Raw genomic sequence first — 23098 nt, 5'->3', positions numbered from 1 at the left:
TGTTTCATGTTACAAAAGATACTATTTCAGATAAATGCTGTTCTTTTGAACTTTCTATTTATCAAAGAATCCTTAAATAAAAATGTAAATAACTGTTTTCAACATTGATAATAATAAGAAATGTTTCTTGAGCATCAATTCATCATATTAGAATGATTTCTGAAAGATCATGTGACACTGAAGACTGGAGTAATGATGCTGAAAATTCAATTTTAAAATTACAGGAATAAATTATATTTTAAAATATATTAAAAATCGAAAACCGTTATTTTAAATTGTAATAATATTTCACAATATTACTGATTTTTTGTTGTATTTTAATGAAATAAATACAGCATTGGTGAGCATAAGTGACTTCTTTTAAAAACATTAAAAATCGTACCGACCCCAAACTTTTGAACGGCAGTGTATATGTAGACATATTAGACACCCCATATAAATACATATTAGGGGTATCATAATATATCGCAATACAAAAATGCATGAGTTCAGTATCGTGATATGTATCGAATCGTGACATGCGAGTATTTTTACACCCCTAATATATATATATATATAAATAATGTATATGTTTAAAAGTATTTAAATCTGTACAAATTAATAATAATAGTAATAATGATGTGCACACAGTGCAAAAGCATATGTCCGGTGTGAACAGCACCTTACATTTTTAAAGGGAACTGAAAGGAGGTCTGTTAGTTCAGAAACTTCCATTATTCTTGTCTTTTGGGATTTACTTTCAGAAAAGATTATTCTTACCTGCATGTAAAAACAAAAGATTTAAAGAAACAATTAAATGACACTAAAAAGGGGTTAATCACCAAAGGGTTGATTACATGATTGAATTAATTCTTAATTATGGATTAAAGACCACCTGTTGGACAAACACAGGACAAGTTGTTAGATCACATTGTTAGAACTTAGTCCAGACCACCGTGAGTGAGTTCGACATTAGACAGCGCAGTGCCCCACCGAATCCCCATGCCGCAAATCCCCCCAGTGCTCTCAAGCATGCAAAGATTCTGGATCCCGAGACGTACCATATTGACTATAGATTTTATCAATTTCTCACGCGCCTCTGTGCCCGGCTGCCCTTCTTTAATCTTTACCACCGGGACTTCCATTATTGTGATGGCCTGTAAAAATGAAGAATTGACATCAACCTGGCAACCCAAATCTGATGAATTTCCCAGGCAGGAGGGTCTTACAACCTTGTCAGAATCGAGATGAGAACTTCAAACAAATGTCAACAGAAGTCCAGGAGGAAGATCTGCTACGTTAATAAGTTGCAGGGAGAATAGATTACTAAAAGAAGCAGCTACATCTGAAGTCCTCTCACATCATGTCAAGGGCAAAGAAAGGAGAATTTCAGGAACATCCCCATCCTCCCCCATGCACTGCATAAGAATATTTCATCCTGGATCCACATATTCCAGCAGCTTTATCATTTATCAAGCTCTGAGCCTAAATGTCCCATCATTGACCCTCCAAACACAAACTGTCAGAGCAAATGACATTCATGACCTTTCGTCCATCAACTCCCAACCGCCACATACCACATCTCAGTATAAGAATGCTGAGTAATATGTTCATCAGCATTGAATCAGAATAAAACACCATCCTCAAAGGTGCCGTACAAACTACTGACTACTTATCTAAATTTTGCATCTGTCCTGGGCTCAAACGGCTCAAGCTGACATTGCATGATTCAAAACAAAGACTTACTAAATGTCTACTACTGTTTCAACTCCGGCGTCTTAAAGGATTAGGTCACTCCAAAAGTAAAATTTCCTGATGATTTACTCAACGCCATGTCATCCAAATTGTTCATTTCTTTCTTTAGTCAAAGAAATTAAGGTTTTTGAGAAAAACATTCCAGGATTTTTCTCCATATAGTGAACTTCAAGGGGGACCAATGGGTTGAAGGTCTAAATTGCAGTTTTTCAAAGGGCACTACATGATCCCAGCCGAGAAATAAGTGTCTTATCTAGCGAAACGATCGGTCATTTTTATTTAAAAAAAATAACTAAATAAATTATACTTCAACCACAAATGCTCATCTTGCACTAGCATTCATTTCCCAACTAATTGAACTAATCCTTTACATTTGATCTTATTAGAAAATTTACCAATTGTTAATCTAGGATCTAGTAGTGTTTCTCCAGAATTCCATGTGGGGACACTCATTTTTGTCTTCTTGTATATGAGGCTGAAAGTAACACAATGACCTACACCGTTTGACATGACACAAAAAAATATAGATGGATGAATATATAAATAAATGAATAAAATAGCAAAACAATTCCATTATCATAGATTTTTTTAAATGAATTAATTTTTATTTCAAATATTTCCTTATGTCACTACCATTACAATGTGCCAAAAAACATTAATTTGGACCCTGGTTGAAGCATTTCCAAGTCACCAAGGATAACACCGTGTCCTAACCAGACGCGATGCGATAAGATTCCAGCAACAAATAATTTGTCTGTCCACACTAGACGCGACTGCACGATGCGTCAAAATCAATCAAAACACACAGCCAATCAGAACAGCGATCAGTGGGCGGATATGGATAAGTAGGCTACATAATCAAATTCACATTGATTTAAATACACCATTTAAACATTATTAAAAATACATAGGCTACTGAGTTACTAAAACAATCTTTGTCAAAGAATACACTTCTTTGATCACAGTTTGAACATTCTTGTTTCCATTTGTTTAATTTCAAGATCTGAGATGAATTATCCATGGTTGCTTTTACAGCTACAAAGCTGGGAGCACTAAATGATATTAAGTCATATTGCATGCTTTCAACATTAAATAAAGCACATAAACAGTACCTGAGACTATCATTGCCACACTTTGTGTCTGTTGTTCCAGCTAGGACAAAAACTCTGATTAACATCGAAAAGATACCTTTTATCGCATGTAGTTAGGACACGGTGTAAACACGTCTGCTAAAATGAATTTGGTGTCAGTAAGATTTTTTTAAGAAATTATTCATACTGTTATTCAGCAAGGACACAATCAAAACTGACACAAAAAAATACATTTCTAATGTGGCAAAAAAAAAAAAATCAAATAAATGTTTTTAACTTTCTATTCATCAATCTTAAAAAAGAAAATATATCACGGTTTCCACAAAGAAAAATTACGCAGCACTAACTTTTTCAATGTTGATAAGAAGAAATGTTTAGGATTTCTGAAAATCCATCACATGAATAAATGATATTTTACAATACATTCAAATGGAAAACACTACAGTTATTTTTAAATTGTTATAAACCTTCACTATAATACTGTTTTCACTGTACTTTTGATCAAATAAATACCGCCTAGGTGAGCACAGGAGACATCTTTCAAACTTTGAGTAATGGTGTACATGTAAATGTGTAAGTGCACTACATTAATGCTGCTCAGACCATCAGTCAAGGACACAAGTGTCTCTGAATTAATTTGATCTTAAAATGACCCTAAAATTCAATCAAAAATTGTTTCAGTCAGGCAAACGGAAGAATTTAATGTTTATCCTTCATGCATAGTACTGGGCACTAAGTTGGCCAACACAAAATGACTTCCTGTCAACGAACTAATTACCTTTAATCAGATTAGAAGATTTTCAAAAAGTTATTTTCTCCAGTAGAGCTCACACTGAACTGACCATTCTAAAGTAATGCATCTCCTCTTGCCTCAGTTTAAACCATATGGCTACGGCTACAGTGAAATCAATCTATATGAATAGCTTCTTCTACGGTACCTGAAGGGCTTTCTCAAGTTCTGCGATGTTGCCGGCCTCCCCCACCAACACCACCCTGGTCTCAACTCTGGGCAATGCATCTGAAAAAGAGAAAAGACCACAGGCAAAGGTGAATCTCTATGGAAATAGACAGGGAGAAAAAAAAACTCTTGTTATGTTTGTGCGCAACAAAGCGGTCCACACTACAGAAATGTCAAATGATATAGGGTAGACCGAGAAGGAGGGCGGTTCACTTACCCTCTGTCTCGTCTGCGTGTAGACCGAAGAAAAATTGCTCCTTTGTGGTCTCGGCCATCCGGGAGTCGTAAACGGAGGAGTCCACCAGCAGGCTGCGGCCCGGCCCTAAAGTAACTATGCTGCTGTCAGCCATGGCGCTGTGACAAGGGGTGGCGACCCAGTCCTGTCCAGAATATCAAAAGCTGGAAGCCAGAGAAAAAGTAGTGAACAAGGGCAGCACAGGCACAAAAATAAGAAACAATCAATCGAGCTTCTAGGAGGGAATTAAGGATAAAGGGAGAAGAGAATCAATCTGTGAGTGTGTATATATATATATATATATATATATATATACACACTAAAATTAATCTTCTTAAAATCAAATCAACTCAAATTCAAATCAACAGCTGCATAAATCTAATGAGTAATTATTCTGAATGCAGCATTACAATAATAAAATGCTGCTGCAGTTTATTAACTCAATTGAGTTACAAAACATTGCATGTATATGCATTAGGGTGTACATTTTTATAAAGTTTCACATATTGTAAAGATCTGTCAGCTTTTTAGAGAGCAATGCTATGACAGCTGATGATTGGCAGATACAATGCACTTCAATGACATGCGCTAGCATAGAGGTGGCTAGCTAACTTCTAAACAAAAGACTGTCTTCTTAAACAGATCCTTGTATTTAGCTTTAAGCAAATGTATAATAAAAACTTACCGTTTAAAACTTTAGACCAGATTTGTGCTGGAAAATGTTCTGGTGAATGAGGAAACACTGAGAGTTCGGCTGGTTGCCGAACCAGCTGAGCAATCTGGGGATATGTTAGCCAAACTATTGATTAAAACTAACGCCTGCAAACGTAAACACCGCCGTCGTCGCAATGACACGTAAAGTTTGTCCAAAGTGCAAAATAATACGGTTAAGTTACGAAAATAAGTTTAGTGGGAATTTTAAGCCCATTGTATACGCTCATTTGATAGGTGGTTTTCTGCTCAAATCTCTCTCTGAATTCAAAAAAGCAAGCAAACATGAGAGCCTAACGCCGATTGGCTGAGAGTGAAGAGCTCGGCGGAAGTTCTGAAGCGACGCCTCTGATTGGCTTTTGAATTCAAACGGTGATGCACGCTGCGGCTCCGTCCGTGATAGAATGACACAAAATTATTTAATTAAATTGCTTGTATTTAACATTATGAATAAAACACAAGATACTGATTTAAACATAAAATTGCAATGTAATTCATAAAAATACAAAAAAGTTGCGAACTAAAAGACAATGTTAATAATCAATAAAACAATGAAAATCATTGTTTAGCCTCAGGTAAATGTATGTCTATGTGCCTTACAAACTTTACCATGCTAACCATAGTTTCCATCGATATACATTTATTGTAGGCTATATATCCATTTATAATATAATATATAGTTTCATATGGGATTTTCTTTGGTATTGTAGAAACTGTATTATAATATATTATAATATAATACATTATTTTGGGGTCAATTTCTCTTTTTGGGGGGGGGGGGGGTAATTGGTATTTTAAAGGACTCAAATAATTTAGGGGATTTGAGGTAATAAAGAAAACAGCAAAAATAAGTTAGGTCTAAAAGTTGTAAAGTAATCAATTGAAACTATTTGCGTATAATATTTTATTTTTGTTTAAAAAATGCACACATTAATGTCTATAATTCAGAACATTTCTTCTCTCATCACATTCGTTTACACATTACGAATTAGCCTATGATTCATGTAAATAAGTGGTTCTCAACGGGGGCGTTCAGAGAACAACGGGGGGGGGGGGGGGGGGGGGCGTTGGAAGCAAGATTTTTGAAAGGGGGGCGTTCAGGTGTTAATGGCGGGCGTTCATGAGTTTAAATATAACGCAAATTTTTGTTAATTTACTTTTATTAATTTTAAGCATTTAATCATTCATTTGTAATAAACACTTTAAGTGGGCTATTAAAAAAGTGTTAGGACTATTTATATGTTAAATCATCCATCAAATTGTCATTTTCTCCTTACTGTCTTGCGAGTTAACAAAACATACCTGACCAGGAAATTACTTGGTGAACAAATAAAACATTTTGGCATCAGGCATTGGGATTGATAATGCCTAAAAATGTAAAAAAAAAAAAAAAAAAAAAAAAAATTTTACCTTTTGCTTATAAATAGAATTTAGTGTGAATCATATGGGAACATGATTTATTGAAAATATATGTGTTTCTTAAGTCAATACTTTTTATGGTTAGGTGTTAGGGTTTTATGTTCATTACGAAGACTTGGCAGAGGGAGAACGTTCACTTCCATCTTAAAGAACTATGCCCCGCCGCGGACTGCTCCGTGTTTGGGACTCCCCGGCTCGGGCGACGTGGAGGCGGTCTTTCGTGACTCTTTCTGCTGCAGTTCGGACACACGACACAGCTTCTTTCGACTCCTTTGAGATGCAGATGTGTAAGGTTGGGAAACCACACCCCTATTACTGTGTTTTAGTTTACCGACCTCCGGGTCCTGCACGCACATTTCTCGATGATTTCTCTGAGTTTTTAACGTCTATCATAAAACTAGATCGCGTTTTAGTCCTTGGGGACTTATAATCTGCATATTGATGATCCCACTGGTTCGATTGCAGCTGAATTGTTGACTAGCCTACCATGGACTCGTTTAATTTTGTACAGCATATTTCTGGCCCCACACATAAAAAGGTCACACGTTAGATCTGGTCTTTGTGGCCTAACCATTGATAAACTGAGTGTGGAGGAATTTAATAGTAGTGCCCATTGTTGTATATCTTTTAATTTGTCACTTATCATGATGCCTACTGTCTGCAATGTTGTAACACAAAAACGCATCATTAGTGAGACAACACTTAGTGATTTCTCTGCCTCCTTTGACTCTCGCTCTTTTGTTGATTGTGAGAATGTTGATTCATTTGTGCAAAGTTTCAACAACCACTGTCGGTTAGTTTTGCATGGTAGCGCCTGTTAAAAACATTTCAGGGTCACGTAAAAAAGCCCTCCCATGGATGAATGATAACATTTGTAGTTTTAGGAGAAAATGTCGTAAGAAAACAACTAAATTAGAGGTACACAGACTCCATTTAAAATATATGATACTGGATCTGAATGAGTTGATAAAGCAGGCTCGCTCGGCTTATTTTTCCAAACTTATGTCAGGTAATAAGAAAAATCCTAAAGTCTTGTTTGACACCATCAAAAATCTAACTGCACCTTCAGCTCCTCTTGTGCCTGTGTACACACATGAAGACTGTAACAACTTTTTGTCATTTTTTGTGAACAAAGTACACAACATTAGGGCCAGTGTCAAAGTTCCCCTAATCACTGTGTGTTCTACTGAATGCTCAATGTTGTTGTCTTGGTCATCTTTTACTCCTGTCAGCCTACAGGATGTGAAGACATTAATAGGAAATATGAAACCATCTTCCAGCCCCGCTGACAATATCCCAACACCCCTGTTGTTGAAAATGTTCGATATCGTTGGCCCCTGTGTGGTAAAAATAATTAATCTGTCACTTACATCTGGCTCAGTCCCCAGCTACTTCAAACACGCTGTGGTAAACCCGATCCTTAAAAAGCCCAATCTTGACCCTTCAGAACCTAATAATTATAGGCCCATATCAAAACTTCCATTTATTTCCAAAATTTTCCAAAATATATTCCAAACTGAATATATTTTTCAGTCTGGTTTCCGGAAAATGCACTCCACTGAAACAGCTCTTATCAAAATCTCTAGTGATGTGATGATGGCAGCGGACACTGGCCGCTACACTGTACTTGTACTTCTCGATTTGAGTTCTGCTTTTGACACGGTAGATCACAGTATACTGATCAACCGGCTTCAAAATGAGATGGGACTATCTGGATCTGTCCTCCAGTGGTTCTCTTCCGATATTCAAGACAGAACCTTTAATGTTTCTATAAACAATGCACAGTCAGATGTGACCAATTTGTCCTGCGGAGTGGCACAAGGGTCAGTTTTGGGCCCTATTTTGTTTTTACTGTACATTTTGCCATGCACTTGGTCATATTATGGGTTGTTTTAAGGATGTATCCTATCATCTCTATGCCGATGATGTCCAGTTGTATTGTTCTTTCAATGATGCTGAGTTCCATCGATTGTCACTGTTCTTAGAGTGTGTGTCCTCTATCAAAGACTGGCTGGCCACTAACCTAGTAAGACTGAAACATTGATCTTTGCTCCAGACCATAAGATCCCGGTGATCAAACAGCACCTTGGCTCTCTTGGCTCCTCTGTCAAATCCAGCCTCAGGAACCTGGGGGTTGTGTTTGACCAGGCCATGTCTTTGGAGATACACTCAAAACAGCTTGTCCGAAACTGCTTTTTATCACCTCAGGAATATCTCTAAAATACGCAAAATGTTGTCAAAGAATGATCTGGAAATTATTATTCATGCTTTCATATCAACTAGACTTGATTATTGCAACTCTGTCTTTACTTTCTTAAATAAGTCTGCTCTGAACAAACTGCAAATGGTCCAAAATTGTGATGCTAGACTTTTAACTGGTGCCCCCAGAAGGTCTCATATCACTCCCGTTTTGTTGACTCTCCACTGGCTCCCTGTAAAATATAGGATTGATTTTAAGATTTTAGTGCTGACTTTCAGGGCCTTTAACAGTCACAAAAAAAGTTCACAGTACATCAAGGACCTTTTGAGTCCGCACTCCTCTAGCCGCACTCTTCGGTCTTCTGGCCAGAACCTTCTTATGGTCCCCAAGACTCGTTATAAGACCCGAGGGGACCTGTCTTTTCAGGCCCCGTCCACACTACTGCGTTTTCGTTTAAAAACGGAGAATTAAAACGACGATCTCCGTACACACCAGCGTTTTATCTGCGTATTAGAATTGATCTCCGTCCACATTAAAACGCCTGAAAACGTGGATAGAGCCGAGCGTGAGCCTCTGCGTCATCGTTTCTGAAGTCCTCCGTTTTGTCCCGTCTTCACTAAAACGCCCTCCGGAGATTCAAAACGCAAAACGGAGCTGCAGCATTTCTAAACTTCTCCGTTTTAGGTCTTCGTTTTTTCCATTTTAGTGTGGACGGGAGTTGCAAACGTAGCAAAAGGTCTCCGTTTTTAAACGAAAACGCAGTAGTGTGGACGGCCCCCAGACTGTGGAACGCCCTGCCCCTGTCTCTGCGTCTGGCTGACTCTGTTGACTCTTTTAAAAAAGATCTGAAGACTTGTTTATTTAAGAAAGCTTTTGGTTGATGGGTTTTAACTAGTGTCACTTTGATTTTACATATGTACTGTATATACAAGGTTTTGTTTTTACCTTTCTCGTGTACAGCACTTTGTGATTTTATCTGTGAAAAGCGCTTTAGAAATAAACTTTACTTACTTTACTACTTCGGGTTAGTAGAACAAGTTGACTTGTAGTTGCTTATAGTCAGAATGTCTGTTAGGGGAGCATCACAATAAAGTTTTAGCAGATATTAAGCAGACATTCTACTAATCATCTAATGACAGTTATTATATAGTTGGAAAGTTACTAGAATGTCTAAAGACTATTGAAATAAAGTGTTACCTATATTATATTATCAAAAAATATGCATCCACACTGGAAAATCATATTATTATTTTTTATCCTATGGTTTTATAGCAACTACAACTGTAATAACAGTTGTATTTTAATGAAAAATACGGTAGGCTATAGTACATTTTTATAAGGTGAATCAAACTAAATAAAGACCATGTATGAAAACAAACGAATGCATGATTAAATTATGAAATGTGGTTTATTTCCTTAGCATTCACTCACATCTCAAATGTGAACTCTTTTGTCCGAAAGATTAAAACCTATCATCCTGCACTGTCCTGGTGTGATCCTGCCCCATTATCAGCCGTTTAAATGCCCTCCGCTCATCCAAAAGAGCAGCCCCTTTCCTGCTGACAGAAGTCTCATTCTTTCTTCTGCCCGGCCTGGTTTCGGGCAGGAACGACTCCTGATGAATAGACTGCCAGGTGTCTTCAAAATCTTTAGACACCTGAAGCCAAAGTGAAGGCTGCTGGAGTGCTCTTTTTTTTAAATTCGGTTTCAAGGCTTGTCACATCTCTCTGGGTCTTTGTGTCCCGCTCTCTCCTGCTTTACTCTCCTGCCGCCCCTCAGGAGTTTTTGGGGAGTTTGAAAGCATCCTCTGTAGAACAAAGCCAAGGGAATCTTGCCTGTCCCTCTCTCTCCTCGCTGTCCTTCTCTCAGACTGGCTCTTCTCTGTCACACACTCTCTTAAAAAAAGCTTCCAATTACAACCAAAAACAGCCTGATGGAACACAGTTCTCAACCAGAAGTTCCTGAAGGTTCTCAAAGGGATCCGCGGAGAAGATTTTGTTCATTTTATTACATTTTCATCACATTTATCAAACTTCGGTTGAGGCTTCATAGTCTCCGTATGAAAAGTCATATGGTTTTGCAATGAATGTATTTCATTATGCATATGAAAATCTACAGAGTTATGTAATACATATTCTCATCAGCTGTAATATTGTCCATTGGGAAGCTTTGAAAAGCAAAATATTCACATATTTATGCACAGAATGATGATACCAAGAATTACATCGGCATTCAATAACAAATCTTTGTGCTTCGATATTTACATACAAACAAATAAAGCAACTCAAGATAGATACCAGAAAGTAATCAAACTACTGACTACATTTAAATCGCAATCATATGTGGATATTTACGGTTATGAGACGAAACATTTGGCATCATTACTACATTCACTGTCAAACTGCGGTCCGGTTCTTCATGTCATAGCAGGAAGGATACAGTACATCTGACTTCTGTATTGGATTCGGTTACTTTTTAGCACAAACTGACAACATTCATGAGCAGAACTGCAAAACAACAGCAAAGCTGGAATATTTATGCTACAACAATCATTTTCTGAAATATATATATAAAAAAATCTGTAAATATTACACATTTTTACTACGTTTCGAGATTATTTACAACCAGACCATGATAGAGATGAATATATATCACGTATATAGGCAAATATTCAAGGAGGATTACAGATATTTCAGCTTTCCAAACAGCAGAGCAACGAAGCTTTACAGATGGCTTATGCGACGTTCACGTCAGAATATAAAAAAGAGAGTATAAATATTGTACATTAGAGAATATTAATTCATCAAAAGTGCTGTGTTTCTGACCAACAGTCTCATAAACAACAAAACAAATCAAGTAAGCATTTCAGTGGAAGTTTCAGCAGGACGGAACGGTCTCGAGTCTCTTTCTCTCAGTGTTTTCAAATGGCCTGCACCTCAGTGCTGATATCATACAGCACAACGCCCCGTGTTCACAGAGGTCCTTTGCGGTTATATCCGGATATTTCTCTTCAAATACCCCTGCATTTGCTGCTAAGGCACAGCAGAGTGAACGCACGAAGGCTGCATGCTGAATTTTCTGACTCGCGACTGCAGAATGTTGTCAGTGTCAAGTCAGCGCCGGAGGAGGGGGAGGGGGCGAGGACACATTACACGGGACGTTCAGCGTGTGTCGTCTGCGTCCTCGGTATTGGTGAGGGCAGCTGTGCAGAGGTCACTGAAAATATCTGAAATGAAATAAACAGAGAAGTTTAGTTATGTAACGTACAGTCTTTTCATTCAGAGCAACAGTAAACAGGTGGCAGACAAAAACAGACCTTGCAACAGCACTCGATCACAGCAAGGACAAGCTCCATATACAAAAGAGAAAAGACACGACAAAGACGCAAACCTTCAGAGAAGAGTTTGAAACGCTCATCCCATTTCAAAAGACGTAAGCACAGTAATTACTCTGAAGGTCTTTTCTGTTTTCTTGTTTGGAGTTTGGTTCCTGCTGTGGTCAGAACAGGCGAAGAAGCTTGAAGCGCAACATGAAAAACATACAAACACTTCAGTATATTCGGAATCAGCTCCAACCAGCTGCAGGGCTCAACTATGAGGATGAATCTATTGGATAAGGATTTCTGTGAAGCAAAGCTGAATTCTCAGCATCATTACTCCAGTCTTCAGGGTCACATGATCCTTCAGAAATCATTCTAATATGCTGATGTATTAATGTTGGAAGCAATTGTGCTGCTTAATATATGTATTTTTATAACCTGTGATACTTTTTTCAGGATTCTTTGATAAATAAAAAGTTTAAAAACTATATGTAATTTGTAATAATATACACTACCGTTCAAAAGTTTGGGGTCGGTGTTTATTTTTTCTGTATAATAATACTGTATAAAAATAATACTTTTATTCAGCAAGGATGTGTTAAATTGATTAAACGTGATTATGTTAGAAAAGATTTCTATTTTGAATAAATGCTGCTCTTTTTTAACTATTTATTCATCAACGAATCCTGAAAATAAGTATCACAGGTTCCAAAAATATATTAAGCAGCAAAACTGTTTCCAACATTGATTATTGAACATCAAATCAGAATATTTGAATGCTTTCTGAAGGATCATGTGACACTGAAGACTGGAGTAATAATGCTGAAAATTCAGCTTTGCTTCACAGAAATATATTATATTAAAGTATATTAAAATAGAAAACCATTATTTTAGATTGTAATAATATTTCACAATATTACTGTCTTTTTCTGCATTTTTGATTAAATAAATGCAGGCTTGATGTGCATGAGATACTTCTTTTAAAAACATTAAAAATAGTAATGTTTTCAAACATATTTTTTTATTTTTTTATTAATCCTAAATTATTACCATGATTCAGCTATGTATTGACCAGAAGTGACAGTAAAGACTTTTACATCCACAATTTTTAATAATTTGTTTTATTATTATTATTATTAATCCTAAATTATTACCATCATTCAGCTATGTATTGACCAGAAGTGACAGAAAGGACTTTTACATTCACAATTTTTAATAATTTGTTTTATTATTATTATTAATCCTAAATTATTACCTTAATTCAGCAATTTATTGACCAAAAGTGACAGTGAAGACTTTTAACATTGTCACAAAATAATATAAAAAATATATACATAAAAAATTATAATTAATTAGATGAATTAATTAATCAAAGAATCTTGAATATTTTGTGATGAAATATTAAGCAGCACAGCTGTTTTAATCAATATATTTTAAATGTATTAAAATACAAAAGAGTTATTTTAAATTGTAATATCATCTCACATTATTACAGTTGTTACTGTATGCATATATTCTGTGGTCAGTGTTAACAGGGCAAACATCCTCACAGTTGAGTCCAGAGCTGCCTCTGCTCTTAGTCAAAGCTTTATATGCAGCACCTTGTTATTAGTATAGCAAAAGTCTGAGAAAACCAGTCAAACAAGACCGAGAGTGGCATTATGTGCACGCCAAGGTTTCATGGAATGAAGTGCATGCCTGTGGAGGTGATGTCATGCACACCTCTTAAAAAAAAAAAGAAAAAAAAGAAGCAGACTGCAAACAGGTGCCTCCGTCAGTCTCGCCGTCCACTGACCTAGATCTCAAATTACAGCCGGTGTGTTTCACGACGGTGTCTTGTGTGCATTCACATGTAAGATATGTGTAAGAGCGAGAAGGGGCAGAGTGACATGAGAGGTCAAAGTGCATCGTCTAATGCATCGCCATAAAAGATGTAATCCTCATAGAGTATGCGCTAAATATATGATTGAATTTTATGGTGACCATCAGTCTGAACTAAGTGTGTCCAGAGTGGTGATGTCAGTCATGCCCTTCTGCTGCTCTTCCTGGGATTGGTGTGCGGTACCAGAGTTACTGTAAAGGTCTACTTCTTCTGCTGTGGACTGCAGGACAGTGGGCGGCACCAGCCCTGTCTTCTGAGTTCTAAGGTTCTTGACTAGCCTAGAACATGAGAGACAGTGTTCATCTTCAACGGCAGCACGAACATAGAGAACCTGGAGCTCAACATGATTGGCTGATTCCTTGGAATTTTCATTCAAACGACGAAAGAGGTTTGATGGACCTGTTATATGTGGTGGCCCACAACACAAAACAATGTACTAAGCAAAAAATGAAGCCACAACACAAGAGAAACACAGCTGAGTATCCAAATCTGATCTACGTGTTTCCAGCAGGACAGTACATTGTAATGGACAAACGTCTGATCTAAAAAGTATATTTAGTTCATTTAAATCCATAACATTGACGTTGACACTGCCCCCTTGTGGTCTGGAGAAGTTTCGTGTTTTGTGACTTAATTTAGTAGCATTTAAAAATATATTTGCTCTGTAAATTGTATTGTGTTGTGCACCTATGGCCATCATAGTTATAGGTTAAGCTACATCCATTCAGTTTGGTTTTATTCATTTTTTAAGGTTCCCATAGAGGAACATGGTAATGTGAAAATTGAGATAGGAGGAAAAACTAAAGCTGTGTTTGAAATCACCCCCTATACCCTCATTCACTATTCCCTATACATTACTTCACTAATGCAGTCGATTTAAAGGAGTGAATGAAAACGAGTGAGCGAATTCGGACATTATGTGCACCGGGGGGAAAAGCACATCAATAGAAATAACTGTCGATTTAATCCCTGATTCTAGGAGACCGCACTGTAAAAAAAAAATTGCTGGCTTAAATTTTTAAGTACAATAAACTTAGATGTTTAAGTCATTTCAACTTAAATTACATTAAACCGACTTTAAAAAATGAGTTGAATCTTGTATAACATAAAAAAAACCTTGAAAACTGCTTCTTCTTCTTCTTCTTTTTTTACAGTGCAGATCTGAATAATTTTCCAGGACCAACATGGATAATACAGTAGAACATGTCCTGTTTGCGTCAAGTTTAATAAGAGTAGACTGTGAAAGTTGAACATGATGCAGGTTAAAACTGAGTTTTATTGGTTACGCCATGGGATACTGGGATTATGTTGTGATATTGGCGAGCAATATCAATGTAGATAGTACAGTCCAACCACATCTAGTTTTTTGGCTGTGTATCGCATACACTCCTCCTGACACAACTGAGCAAACTCTAGAATCCTGTGGTTCAAGCTACCTTAACTTTAGCTTGACTCTGCACAATGTCAAAACATCCACGAAAGCCTGAAAACTTATTATGAAGGGTTTGAGGGGGTTGATTGGTGAGCAAAGAAAACTTCTCTACAAAGCAGAAAAATGACTGGAGACAGTTTTCAAGATTAAATATGTATGAGAGACTTCAGAATATGTCTGGCTTTTTCATTTTAGTGAAGAAATTTTAGATTAGGTGGTATTTAGCACCCCCAAAAGTATTAGAACCCTGTGAAACCTCTCTTTCATCTTGGCTTGTTTAATGCAATTGGGTAAATGACAAATAAGGGTGTAAAAAGAATAATAAATAAGAAAAAATAGCCATTTTCTTATAAATGCACTTAGAAATGTTGGTTTCACCAACCATTTAAGAAGTTTCAATTAAACAACTCTGAAAATGCCATTTGGCATAACAGATTTTCCTTGCACACTGCACACGTGAATTTACTCAACTTAATACTCAACTTACTCATTTACTAAAATATCATATCATTTATTTTCCCTTGAAAAAGTAAAGGATTACTCTTTAATTACAGTTACTTCTGATGTTATTGCATTAAATACGGTAGTGTACAACAATTCAATAGTGCATTTAACATTTAAATGTAATGTTAAAATGTATGTTTCTCCCTTTACACACTTTGGTCAGGTCAAAAATAATTTATGCAATTGCATGTTGTTTATTTGAAAGAATTAAAAGTGCAGTTTCGTGTTTATCCTTGTATTGTTCATCTGGTCGAGGTTGATATGGGATTTATAAAGTAATCCAATACTTTTAGAGAGAGTTATTAGTACAGTACTAGATAGTAAATAAATGATTTTTTTTGGAGTAACTTGCCCAAGACTGTATACATATGTATGTGTGTTGGGTTGGGACTTGCCCATCAAAAAAATTAATATTTTAAAAATTAAAGAGAGGATAAAATTATATTTTAAGGGACTTTAGGTGTTCGGAAGGTGTCTCTGGAATATCATTTCCTGTTCTATGCTTTTTCACGTTTCTGCCTGTCGGTTGCTCTACATGCCTTTTGGGTTTTTCAAATATTAATAAGCAGTGAAGCAGTTTTGGTGAAATATATTTTGTTCTCTTCAAGAATATTATTAATTGAATGAGCTTTTTTTTCTTTTCTTCATTAACATCAGGGCAGTTTTATCACACTGACAAAAATTACTTTTATTATAAAAAATAAAAATAGACGCATCATAATAAACCGATCCGGACAACAACAAAAAAATGACAAGAAATTTGACAGTCCAATTTCTAAATAGAGACTGGCTTGGTTAAATAAAATCAACAAATTACTGATTCTGATAAAAAAAAAAGATGAAACTCTTACTTTGACTGTGTGGGGTATTTAAAAGCAAAACCTTCTAAGAGAACCAACAATGAGAGCTCAAACAAAATGAGCTACGTGAGAGTTTCGTTAGTGATTGTCAGGTTTTTAGTGAACGACTGTATCATGTGACTCCTGCAGGAATATATCTGGATGGAGACTTTTCTCATTACTCACCAGTGGCCATTCTCCGACTCTTCCAGGAATTGTACTAACTCTCCAGCCTCTACGGAAAGATCCTGGGCGGTTCCCGACTCGTATGTCAGCTGCACCTGATAGCGATCATTATCCCCCTTAAGAGAGAGACAAAGAAGTGCATCATTTATTTCAGGGTCATGGCATCAGTTTTTGGGTTTATTGGAACTGGGTTAGGAAAAGTTAGATTCATACAAAGGCCTGCGTTTAGTCACTCTTATCTGAGAAATCTCATCAGTTGTTTATTCAAGGATGCCCTCTGGTGGTAGGAGCCCTGTATGTGCAGTTTAATTCCCTCTGGCCTCCATTAAAGAGGTTCTGAATGAACTTTATGCTGCATAGCTGCTATTAAGCCTCACTTCTGAAGCAGATCTCCACTCCTCATGCATCAGGCGGGATTAAACACAGAGAAACTCCTCAGGGTGTTTAAGAGTCAAAGATAATCTGGCCTCCTTTCTGTATTAACTGTAAAATGTTGCTATCTTTTATCTGAGCTCACCTAAAATCAGCAAAAAAATCTCTTTTTTTATTTTAAAAGGGACAGTTAAAGGGATAGTTCACCCAAAAATGAAAATTTTGTGATTAATTACTCAACCTTATGTGGTTCCAAACCTATACGATTTTCGTTCATCTTCGGAATACAAATAAAGATGTTTTTGATGAAATCTGAGAGATTTCTGTCCCTCCATTGACTATCTACGCAACTACCACTGTAGTTCATAAAGACGTCGTAAAACTAATCCATATGAATTGAGCGGTTACATCCAAATTTTCTGAAGAGACATGATCGCTTTATATGATGAACTGATTGAATCAAGCTTTTATTCACATATACACATTCATCAACTCACACATCAGTTGTGGTAAACGGAGGGACAAGAATGGAGGGACAGAAACTCTATTTGTGTTCCGAAGATGAATGAAAGTCTTACGTGTTTGGAACGACAATTACATTTTTGGGTGAACTATCCCTTTAAACCAAAAGTTACTTTACTCAACCTCATGCCATTCCAAACCTCTTCTTTTTCTGTCTTCTGTGGTAGATATTTTGAAAATGATGACATTTTAAAAGTCAGTGAGGTCCAAATGACATTGAGACATTTTTCAAAATATCTTCTTTCTTTTCTTTTTTTTTTTTGGTTAAAATTGTTTAAACAGTCTCATTTTAAACTACGGGTATTCTTGCCAATTTCTTAAAAAGAAACCGTAATATTCTGTGAAAATATTTAATGTGTGTGAAATAGTAAGTGATATTTTAAAATAAGTTAAAATATATATTAAATAAATGCAAAAATGATCATTTTTATATTAAAATATTAATAATTATTATTACTATTATTGACATGAGAGATTAAATGATGGCAGAAATCTTTTTTTCTGGTGAATTCTATTCTTTACTATTATCCTATAATATTGACCCTCAATACAAAATTGGAAGACGAGATATGTGGACAAAATGTGGATGAAGACGTTTACGTTTTTGTTATGTCCTTCATCCTCTCCATCTGAGGAAATGGAGAGTTCTTCAGCACTAGAAGGAATGGTCTCAAAATCCTCAGCGTCCATTGATGGCAGACGCCGTTGATTCCATCCTGGAAAATAATACACACGAGTTAACATCATTCAGTAAAAACCTTACGAGCGACGACACTCAGGGAATAGTGCTTGAGTTTGCAAAAAAAAAAAAAACCTTCTGTGAAAGGTAGACAAGATGTTGACGCACTCAATGAAAATAACTCTGACTGATTCTGTCACTGTCAGGCATCGAATGAGGAATGAAAATAGACGAAAACACCTGAGAGAACCCAATATGATTGGCATATCACTGCCTGTTTCTCATGATTACCTGGTTGAGACGCAGACCTCGGCACAGCGGGCTTGGTACCGGCGGTACCTTTACTTTTGCTCTCAGCGGGAAGTGCACCTCGCATGGTGTCTGTGAGAAAATTCTTATCAAACATGACCTCTATGATAGTAGTGATGCATGTGAAAACGAAACCTCACATTATCATGCACAAATCAGCCAGTCAGTCGCACCCACTGAAATGTACACAACAGTATCCGAGAAACAGAGAACCCAGCAAGAGGGAAACAATAGATTTGGAGGATGATGCACACTTGATATGAACTGAAAACCACCACCAAAACACCACAGTGCAGGCATAAACACTTGAAATCAGAATAGATAGATCAAAACAAGCTTGAAATCTGGTAGATTAATGCAGGCTAAACAACAGATAAGGCTTTTTCAAAACTGCAAGTGTTGGTAGCATCTGTAAGAATGGGATGGAAATTACAAATCAGTAATGTTTGGCGATGCGTGCCATCATTTTTCAGTAAAGGAATTTATGGCTTTCTTGGAGTTTCTCGTATGATTATAATAGCTGTATAATTTCAGACTGTTCTTGCAGATTTGAGTCAAGATTAACTTAAATAAATATTCAATGAAAAAATTATGAAAAAAGTTCAATAAATATTAGCATGTAAGAAATACATGTACAAATCTATTTTAAATTAATTAAAATTATTCATTATAATGTATTTTTTTTCTATTGAGCCCTGTTATAGATGTAAATAATACATATATTATTATTATAAATATAATACATTTTATATTTTAAAATTAGAAAGTAAAAATTTAAATTATAAACACTTTTTAAATAAATGCATGTAAAAATATATATTTGAATCTATATCTGTCAATCCATATAAATGTGTGTGAGTGTGTGTGTGTATATATATAGTATATATATATACTATATATTAGTGCTGTCAAATCGATAAATCGCAATTAATTGCATCTAACAAAGTTTATATATATAATATATGTGTATACTGTATGTATGCATATATATATTATTATGTTAGATGTGATTAATCGATTTGACAGCACTAATGTGAGTGTGTGTATGTACAGTACACATACATACACATATATATATATATTTTTTTTTAAATATGTATAGCCCTGTTAATGAATGTAAACCAAAAAGTCTAAGGTTCAGGTCCGGTGATCTCTTTTTAGAAGATCACATACTTCCATGGTATCCTTAACTCCAAATTGTTCCAGAACAACTGTAAATAGTGTCCTGTTGCTTTGAATAAAACCATCTGGCCTCTTACTATAGACAATAAATAAATAAAAACAAACCAAAAAACAACAACATCTTACAAGGACTATTTTCAGCATGCAACATGCCGTGCTTTCCATGTGGTACCTTCATAGCCAAAAGGTGTAGGGTCGCTCTTGATCTGATGCCTCTTGCTCTTAAGGCTAGAGGAGAGAGGAACTAAGCACAAACATGCATTTCTTTTAGGAAAGAAGTCCAGCTCATCTATCACATTCTTTCAACCTATCCATCCCAGATTAATAATCACACTAATTTTTCATTATCCCCCTGCAGTTGCAACGCTTTCATCGCAATAAAAGAGAATAATGGGCCCACAAGAAACAAAAGGCTCATGTGCATCTAAATTCTCATTCACATTCCCAGAGCTGCGCAGCGGGGCTTCACTGCTAAATGTCATGCCAGATCCCAAATGTCAACTTATCAAGAGTCAGTATTTATTATTCAGTGCAGCTGTCTCTTCATGTTTTTTAGGAGATTAATTTGCTACAAAGTGCACAGTTTGATTCTTTGCATTTCAAACATTTTATATGAGCAGCAATGAAGGAGCTTGAGATGTCAAAGGTTGATAAGTAAAATACCAAAAGTGTATAACAATGCCAGTTTCAGTTGTAAGGTGGGCTACAGGACTTTCAGATTGGGCCAGAGTTGGGATATTGGGTTGCCAGTGTGCTAAGGCATTGAATAGGTGGGACAGGCCCACCCATATATATATATAACATACCACATCCCACTGACATTACCTGAGTAGTTGAATATAAGGTAAATATCTAATATTTCTCAATATCAGTAGAAATCTCTGCTCATTCAAGGACATGCATTTACTGCATGTGGGGAGCAAGAATAATGTGTCTAAAATGCATATGCACAGTTCAGTTGCACTATAACGTTTGTCCTCTTTACCTTAACGCTGTTATCCTGAATGTATGAAGTAAATTGTTAGTTCACATATGTGTTCAGAGGTGATCATGCACGTGAGTAAAACCACACAAGCAGTTTTTTGTACCTTTAGTGCGCGGTGCAGAGGCGGAGCTGACAGTCGAGGCTAAAGAAAAGCGGCGTGTGACTTCAGTCTCCTTAGCTGCAGCTTCTGAAGTCAAAGGTAGGGATGGGTTAGTAGTTAGTCTGATTTAAGAGAAAACCGGATGAAGGGGTGAAATGAGAGACAGGCGGATGGAAGTTAGCGCACATTCTCTGACATGTTGAGCAATGGTTATTTTGTGGGTGGCGGAGTTCACGCCGAATACGGTTTCCTGCTCTCTCTCATTTCTTTCCTGTTGATCTCTCTCTTTACTTTTCTACACTGTAAAAAAAATCTGTAGAAATTACAGTATTACTGGCAGCTGCTTGCCAGTAACTTACTGTAGTTTTAAATTTATGTTATTTACTGGCAACAGTTTGTTCAAAGTTAAATGAACATTAAACATTAACAAGTCTTTATCTTTACAGAATAAAACTAAAATAACAGCCTCATGCAAAGCATTCTGGGAACCAAAATCTGAAAAAAAAAAAAGGTTGAAGAAGATTTCTGGTTCCCAGAATGCTTTGCATTAGATTGTTTTTTTATAATTTTATTCTGTAAAGACAAAGACTTGTTAATATTTAATGTTCATTTAACTTTGAACAAACTGTTGCCAGTAAATATACATCAATTTAAATCTACAGTAAGTTACTGGCAAACAGCTGCATAACTACAGCAATTTTTTTACAGTGTATCTACTGAACTAAAGTTAAGGTGGGAAGTTAGATGTTTATTTTAACACAAAATGAAGTAAAAAAAGAATAGCAGAGAATGACTGTGGATGTATTTGGAAGATGTAGAATTAAAATAAATCAAATAAAAATCAAAGAAATTTACCTAACTGTAATTTTACAAAACTTGCCGACTTGACAGAGATTTTACAGACAGACGGACAGTTGGCCTTGCTTTGGCCTTTAGGCAATTCAAGTCGATGGCACCTATGAATTAGAAACATCCTACTAAAATGCCAGTACTGTTTTGAAAATGTCAAGAAAATAGTGTAAGCTCAGTGTAACACTACACTCTATGACGTTTGAGTATCTCAGTTCTTCTGTTGTCTTCAGCGGAGGCTGACCTGCTTTGCACACAATTCAAATTCCTCAGAGAATTCGAATGTTATACGATGACAAAGCTCTTGAGGTTCCCACATTCCTTTCAGAAGTCAAAAAAAGGCAATAAGTGATCTCGGAGACGACTGACAGAGAGTGATGACAATGAATTTTAACAACAGGGGCAACAGGCACACATCAGAATGAGATGATAGATGAGTCCAAATAGAGACGAGCCATGGTGCTGTGCCGTTACCTGCGGGAAGAGACCTGCGGTTTGACAGGCCCTGTAAGGTGAAGCGCTTTCTAGCAAGAGCAGATCGCTCCGAGCCGAGGCTGGCTGAAGCGTCAGCTATAAGAGGAGAGGAGGAGAGGACTGCGGTTAAAGCAGCAGTATAGGAGAGGTGAGGTGAACAGCAGGGAAACGAGAGCAAGAAGGATCTGTCATGAAATAAAAATGCTTAGTCTGTGATAAGGTTGGGAATCAAAAATCGAAAAAATCAATTTCTGGAATTGGATCCTAAAGGTCAGGAATCAGGTGCTTGTTATAAAATAAGAATTGTATTCCTCTTATCGATTCCTTTGTGTGCATTTTAATATGACTTTAAACCATTCAAGCGCATAAAGACCCGCACACTTTTTTCCTGTGCTGAGCACACATCCAAAACGTGAGCACAGAAAGCCGCCTCTCATACTATATAGTGAACTTAGTTCCCTTGCACGTCTTTTAAACCTTGAACGGACAAATAATCGCATAAACATGTCAAAATATTCTTGTAACCACAGTCGTTATGTCTTAAAGTGATAGTTCACTTTGGAATTAATTTTTGGTATGTTTTAGCTTACCTCAAGGGCATCCAAGATGTAGGTGTCTTTGTTTCCGCAGTAGTTTCAATTTTGATATTTTTAGGTCAAACCGTTGTTGTCTGTTAGTCATATAATGCAGGTCTATGGTAACTTCCTCAAAGAGCATGCACAGAGAAGTCCAAATTAAACATGATTTAATGACTCGTAAATGTAAGTACACATTGATGGCCTAAGACACGAAACGAGCGGTTTGTGTGAGAAAACTAACAATATTTATATCGTTTTTACCTCTTGTAAACACAGCGTCGTCCAAGTGATCTGAGGGCGCCGGCGCTTCGGTCTTTTCCGGAAAGCGCCGGAAGTGATCTCTCGCGCGTGTACGTCACTCATACAATTGTTTTATTTATTTATTTTTTAATTGTTTTCTTTTACGACGGTTTAAACATCCCGGATAAGCGCAAATTAGTACCATTTTAATTAGCCGTCTTACCTACAATCTCTGCTCTGTGTAAACAATGAGTGACGTACACGCGCGAGAGATCACTTCCGGCGCTTTTCGGCGCTT

At 36.5% G+C, this 23098-nt stretch overlaps 2 protein-coding genes across 15 annotated transcripts in view; both read right to left on the bottom strand.

Annotated features, from left to right (window-relative positions):
• The window catches only part of ect2 (epithelial cell transforming 2), a 36285-nt gene extending 31274 nt beyond the window's left edge, over positions 1–5011 (bottom strand). For 2 of the 5 annotated variants that reach the window (XM_056252788.1, XM_056252790.1), the window contains exons 1-4: positions 4704–5011; positions 4001–4182; positions 3764–3843; positions 1041–1136 (exon numbers count right to left, since the gene is read on the bottom strand). In XM_056252788.1, coding sequence (XP_056108763.1) covers positions 1041–1136; positions 3764–3843; positions 4001–4133 — 309 coding nt within the window. In that variant the 5' untranslated portion in view covers positions 4134–4182; positions 4704–5011. The remainder of the gene's footprint in view (positions 1–1040; positions 1137–3763; positions 3844–4000; positions 4183–4703) is intronic. The other 3 variants (XM_056252791.1, XM_056252789.1, XM_056252792.1) reach the window with 3 other exon arrangements.
• A 6475-nt stretch (positions 5012–11486) lies between these two features.
• Positions 11487–23098, bottom strand: part of mcf2l2 (MCF.2 cell line derived transforming sequence-like 2) — an 82215-nt gene continuing 70603 nt past the window's right edge. For 3 of the 10 annotated variants that reach the window (XR_008807246.1, XR_008807247.1, XR_008807248.1), the window contains exons 27-34: positions 21983–22078; positions 20663–20746; positions 19747–19818; positions 18375–18464; positions 18005–18120; positions 16511–16626; positions 13463–13827; positions 11516–11574 (exon numbers count right to left, since the gene is read on the bottom strand). Coding sequence is in view for 2 of the 10 variants with exons in the window: in XM_056252779.1 (XP_056108754.1) it covers positions 11510–11574; positions 13733–13827; positions 16511–16626; positions 18005–18120; positions 18375–18464; positions 19747–19818; positions 20663–20746; positions 21983–22078 (734 nt within the window). In the remaining 8 variants the exon portion in view is untranslated. Of the gene's footprint in view, positions 11575–13462; positions 13828–16510; positions 16627–18004; positions 18121–18374; positions 18465–19746; positions 19819–20662; positions 20747–21982; positions 22079–23098 lie in introns of all 10 variants that reach the window. The other 7 variants (XM_056252779.1, XM_056252780.1, XR_008807249.1 and 4 more) reach the window with 7 other exon arrangements.

Source organism: Rhinichthys klamathensis, unplaced genomic scaffold, assembly GCF_029890125.1.
Source record: "Rhinichthys klamathensis goyatoka isolate OS25496 unplaced genomic scaffold, OSU_Roscu_1.1 h1tg000098l_1, whole genome shotgun sequence".
NCBI lineage: Eukaryota > Metazoa > Chordata > Actinopteri > Cypriniformes > Leuciscidae > Rhinichthys > Rhinichthys klamathensis.
This window is presented reverse-complemented; position numbering and strand designations above follow the sequence as displayed.